The sequence below is a fragment of the Apium graveolens genome, chromosome 11 (assembly GCF_009905375.1).
Source record: "Apium graveolens cultivar Ventura chromosome 11, ASM990537v1, whole genome shotgun sequence".
In the NCBI taxonomy this organism is placed as follows: Eukaryota; Viridiplantae; Streptophyta; class Magnoliopsida; order Apiales; family Apiaceae; genus Apium; species Apium graveolens.
In genome coordinates, this window is record NC_133657.1 from 153,672,004 (window position 1) to 153,678,127 (window position 6,124).

At 33.2% G+C, this 6,124-nt stretch overlaps 1 protein-coding gene across 1 annotated transcript; it reads right to left on the reverse strand.

Annotated features, from left to right (window-relative positions):
• Nucleotides 1-2,910: 2,910 nt before the first annotated feature.
• LOC141696031 (uncharacterized) lies at nucleotides 2,911-3,393 on the reverse strand. Its single transcript, XM_074500224.1, has one exon. The coding sequence runs from the start codon at nucleotides 3,391-3,393 to the stop codon at nucleotides 2,911-2,913; it is 483 nt and encodes a 160-aa protein (XP_074356325.1).
• Nucleotides 3,394-6,124: the final 2,731 nt, after the last annotated feature.

The following is a 6,124-nucleotide window of genomic DNA, read 5'->3' on the forward strand; positions in this document are numbered from 1 at the left end:
TTCAAAACCAAAATCGGGTCAAAAATATGTTTATTGCTCAAAAATTGACTTAGAATGATTCGTAAATTAAGCAACCTTTCGAAACAAAAGAATTTGGGTCTTGAAAGTATTTTTAATGAAAGCAGAATATTTTTCTGAGTCTATACGCGTTCGTTTCGTATTAAACGGACAAACGGTTTATTTTTAAAGAATAAAATAAGAATTAAATTGGAATAAATCAATTAATAATAATATTAATTGATTTTTTAATACTAATATATAATTTTTAAAAGCTTAAAATATTTTTTAGGAATTATTTGGCTTAATTATAAATAATTATATTTTATTTAACTATTTATAAATAAAATTAATTGATAAAATGAATTAATCAATCAATTAAATCCATAAATAATTAACTAAAATAAATTATAAATAATTAAATCAAATTTGGATATTTGAAAATAATAAAAGAAATAAATTTTTGGAATTTAAAGTAACTCGGTTATTTATTAAATAATTAACCAAATTCAAATTGGAATTTTAAAATAATTTTGGGAATTAAAATAAAAAAATTTGAATTAAAATTTAAAAGAAAAATACCAAAAACGAATTCTGGAAAACAGGAAGGGACTTTCAAGATCAAAGGCGGGTCGTTTCTGGGTTGGAATTCGGGTCAACCAGGTCAGTGTTCCGGGTCGGTATGAACACCGATCGGATTCTGGGGAGAAAGCCCAGTTTCCAGCGGGGTTCACCGATTCCGGTGACCTCCGTTTAACCCCCGCAACATCTCAAACTGCCGCATTTTTTAACCCTAATCAAAACACAACTGACCCAACAACACAAACGTAACATCATCTTCACTCATCCACTATTTAAATGCCGACTCCGACTAAAATTCGCCATGAACTCCGTCAAAAACTCCAAAATCCGGCCAACATCAATATCGTTCGTTTCTTCACTAAAATTTGTGAACTAGCTACCGAATCAAAGCTCAGAAATTATATAATCTAATACGATGATTCAAATTACCAATCCTAAAGTCTATATTCCAGAAAATTAAGTTATTTAAACCAACAAAATCGAAAACTCGACTGTAAAATTCAACAATCAAAGTTTTATACATAAAATTGATTCATTTAATCATGGCAAAGCAGATTATAACATCAGAAATCATTAAAAATCCTCACAACTCAGAATCCCAATTCGACCCTCATATGAAAAAAAATCGATTTAATCAAATTTTCCACCTTATGCAACGTTCTTGGTATCAAAAGGACCGGCTTGATTAGACCTTCATTTCGGTTATTCATACATCGAAAACATATCAGTGAGGCTCTTGGAATCATTCGATTTCCCTCAAGAACGAAATCTCACCCCCAAGAACATTATCCAGAAATGTTTTTTTTTTAATTTTTGTTTTTAATAAAAAAAATGAAATGAAATAAAAAGAAAATTGGATATTTATATTAAACAAAAATTATATCCCCAAAATTGTGAATAATTCAAAAATACGAAAATAACGGGTATTTGAAATACCCATGATTCTATAAAAATAAAAACGTGAATTTTGTGGGCCTTGACGTCCCGGTGGGTCCCGGTCCGTTATTTTTGAAAAACAGAAACGATACTTAAATTAACAGAAAACCCCGAAAACACATAAAATACATTCAAACACACATAAAATGAGATAAAATGAGTACCTCGATTAAAATGCAAATAAACAAGCGTCCAAATTACAGATCGATTCAGATAAATGCATTTTAAAACACATAACCAATATCCCATTGGATCATATCGGATCCAAAAATAGATTACTTAGCCGCTAAGTAACTATAGAAACGATACAATTTAATATCAGATTTGGATAATTAACAAAACCGGGCTTCTTATAAAACACTTTATACGAAAATAATGTAATAATATCCCGTCTTTCGAGAATACGGGTTTTGTTGATTTATCAAAACGTTCATCGTATCGAAAATTTTGCGTTGGGACGCGCACGGGTCAAACCGTAATCCGGATCGAAAAAGTTAAAATACGGAAAATATCCGGAATTACCAGATTAGGTTAGAAAGGAGTTTTTGGAAGAGTTTCGGGTTGTAAAAATGCAAAAACGGTTGAAGTTGGACGATTCCCGGCTTTATAAAATAGTTTTGTAATTACTCAGAAAATAATTAATAAATCCATAAATCATATAAATTCATATAATAGTCCAAAAATTACCAGAAAATATCATAATTATCTATACTTTATTCTGGACATATAAAAATTGAAATACTCAAAATTTATCATATATAAACATCCAAACATCACTTCAAATTATCATATAATTCACTAAAATTCACATAAAATCACATAAACAATTCCAAATAATTATAATAATAATATTTCAAAATATGGGATATTACATAGGGCATTTGGTATATGAACATGTGTCTCATTTGGTAGAGAAAATTAGCCCTTCCAAAACCTTCGATTATATTAGACGTACCCGAAATTATCCATACTTGTGAGTTGGTTTTAGTTAACTGATAAAAATACTTCTGGTTTTGTAAAATTGTGTGAGTAGTTGCGCAGTCAGCAATACATATGTCTCCCATATTTGTGTTGTGTACATATATATATATATAAGTGAAAAATGACTTTATTAAGATAAACAAAGTACATAAAACTAGAACATAGAACATAAAATAAGTACATTGAAGTAGATTTCGAAACAAGTAGATGTAGCACATGACATTAAAAAAGTGCATATGAAAACTAGTCATCTAGGCCATAGTAGATATTAACACCATTTTCTAGTTCACTTGTGGTCTTAATCACCGGTTCATCATTCTAGCTAGCCAAGTTTGTTTCCATCCTTTGTCTATTTTGCCTTTCAGATGACTCGTAAAGTTCTACAAGATGTTTGGGTGTACGACAAGTGCAAGTTCAATGCCCATGAGCCCCACATCTAAAGCAGATATCTCTAGTATCCTCTTCTGGTGGTGCCTTCCTTTTATTTGGCATCTTATTCTGCCACTTCTGGTGGCCAGAGTTGTTGTTGTATCCATCACGCTGCGACTTCAGGTGACCAGAGTTATACTGATTACGAAACCGACCACGAAAATTTCCTTGTCCATGATTCCATCTGTAATCTCGTCCTCCTCTATGCCCTTTCCCACGTCCATTCTTCCAAAATGACATGTTATGTACTTCAGGTAACTGGACAAAACCTGTGGGACGTATCTGATGATTTTTCAATAACAACTCGTTGTTCTTTTCAGCTACAAGAAGGAGAGATATCGGCTCACTATATTTTTGAAAGTTGTGCTCCCGATATTGTTGCGCCAGAATCATAGTGTTGGGATGAAAGGTTGAGAGCGTCTTTTCAATCATGTCAGCATCAGTAATATTCTCACCACACAAGGTCATTTTTGAGCTTATTTTGAATAAGGCAGAATTATACTCATCAATAGATTTGAAATCTTGTAACCTTATGTTAAGCCAGTCATACCGGGCATGAGGTAGATGAACAAGTTTTTGGTGATCAAATCTATCTTTGAGATTATTCCAAATGGTGAATGGGTTTTTGACGGTTAAGTATTCAGATTTTAAATTTTCATGAATGTGATGCCTAAGAAAAATGATAGCCTTGGCATTTTATTCAACGCTTGGAGTTTTTCCCGATCCCATGTGTTGCCCAATGAAGATACAATTGTTTAAGGGGGGTTGGATACAATTGTATAAATGTTTCGAACAAGTAATAAAATATAACAACTTTTTATATATCTGATAAAAACTGTTACAAAACTCTCTCAAGAAATACTGATGTTCTTGAGAGATGCTAGGTCGAATGATACTCGAGATAGATACACTATGTGATGACCTAAACTGTGTTTATATACTACACATCTACAACAAATCAATCTAAGATATGCATTATCAAAAACTAACTGAACTGATACATATCTTCAACTGAATGGATAAAGTCCTATAACTCAGACGTAAAAGATATCTACTCCACAATACAAGGAACAGAACAAATCTTCTAAGCTGACTGTCTTCAAATACTGATGACATCCAAATGCTGATGATGTGTCAAATCCTGATGACATATCAGATATTGATGACACCCGAACAGCCAGATCCTGAGCTTCTTCTGATCATTGAGAATTCAATATATAACAATCTCCCCCAATTTATGCTTAATGTAATGAAGCACAAATTCCATTCTCAATGATGCCAAAACTAATCTATAAAATGTACAAGGTGTAAAGCTCACTTTAGTATCTTCAGATAACTGACAGTTGTTTCCAGAAAGTTTTTCAATCTTCCTTGTCTCGTAGAACTTTAACAAGCTTTTTCTTCAACTCTCTCTTCTCTTCATTGTCTTCTCCAAGCTGATAGATGGTTGATCTCAACTTAGAAATTGAGCTTTTGCTTATCTCAAGATCACCAATCAACATGTAGCTTAAACTGACATCTTCATGATCAGGACTGAAGGATAATTAAGGACTGTTGAGAAAAACTTGTAGCACTGCAGCTCCCTTTTTCATCTTCATTTCTTGACCAGTATAAGTTCTGTACTCAAGAACATAATCACCATTATATTTATCTTCTTTTGTCATGACTCTTCTTCTGATGACTTCAAATATCATAGAAGACCAATTTCTAGTGACACTATTCTTAACTCTAAGAAGATAGTGATTGTATTTCAATTCTGACACAGTCTTCATTAAGAGTTGCTGCAATGTAAAGCTCTTTACTTTACCATCCCTGAAAAAGTACAAAATCTCCTCTCTGACATCATTATCATTTATCTTTCTATAGACGATCTTCACAGCTTCAACTTTCTCAAGATGTGAAGGAGAAACTCTTTCACCAAGATTCTCTATCAGAGTATTTGTATACAGCAGATTAGATCTTAGAATCTCCATATCAGAATGACCAATGCCTCCTCTGGTTCGAGATTTGATAAGTTTCAGTTTTTCATTGTATTCCACCCAAGAAGGTTTTTTGATGGAATAATCAACATCTTCCTGTTCTGGAATAGAATCTCTTAACCCTGCTGACACAAATTCAACATGCTTGAACCCTTTAGGATAATCGAATGTATAAATATCTTTCTATCTTCTATCCTTCTTGCTGAGAGGAAAATAACTTGTAGAAAGATCATGAATCTTCCCTTTTGCTTTATGCCATAGCTCCCTCTTTAATTTTAAAACTCTCTGCAAATATTCTTTGCATGCTTGATCAGCTGTCTCCTATTAACCTTTTCTTTTTCATCAACCTCTGAAGTATGAGGAGTGACTACTAGATAAGGGCTGAATCATTTAATGCTTCAATCACTTTTTCATCAGAGTAAAAATCAGCTATCAGGTTCATAGCATCAGGTTCTGCTTTTACCTCAGGATTCGTGTCTACATCAGGAGTTACATCCTGATTTGTTGTATCAGCTTGATCAATGTCAGTGGCTGATCTTTTCTTCCTTGGTATAATCAACTCTTCTGGATTCTGAACTTCTTCATCTCCTTCATGTCCTTCATGTCCTTGTACATGAACATAACCTTTTCTGGATAGAAAATTTAGAAAAGTAGAGTTAAATGCAGTCACTTGACTTGATTTAGAAGTTCTTCCTCCTCTTCCTCTTCCTCTAGCTCTTGTAGATCTTCCACCTCTTTTTCCTCTTCCCTTATAAGTATTAGCTTTAGCTTCAATTTGAGCCATTAGCTCTTTTTGTTGCATAACTGCTTCTTCAGGTGTTAGATCAAGAAATTCTTCAGTTATATACCCAAGAGCACTCCTAGCATTCTTTTGCTCAAACATCTTGTCTTTGTAGTACAAGCCAATCTCTTCACCTGTTTCCTTAAGCCTGTAAGGAAAGAATAATCTTTTAGCATCTGCTAAATTAGAGATTGTAACATCATCATCCTCAGGAGTACCAGCAGTAGTCTTGTGCTTGGCTTTGTGAGCACCAGTAGACTTTCTTTGTCCTAAAGGATGGGCCCTATGGAGAATGTGGTCAGAAAATCCATAATAGAGTCCGACCACAACGACTGAATTGATTATCTTCATGCATAAGGATACTAGATTACCTACTAGAAAAGATTTAAAAATCATCACAAACCTCCCTTTTTCTTTTCTATTGCAATTTCTGGATTAT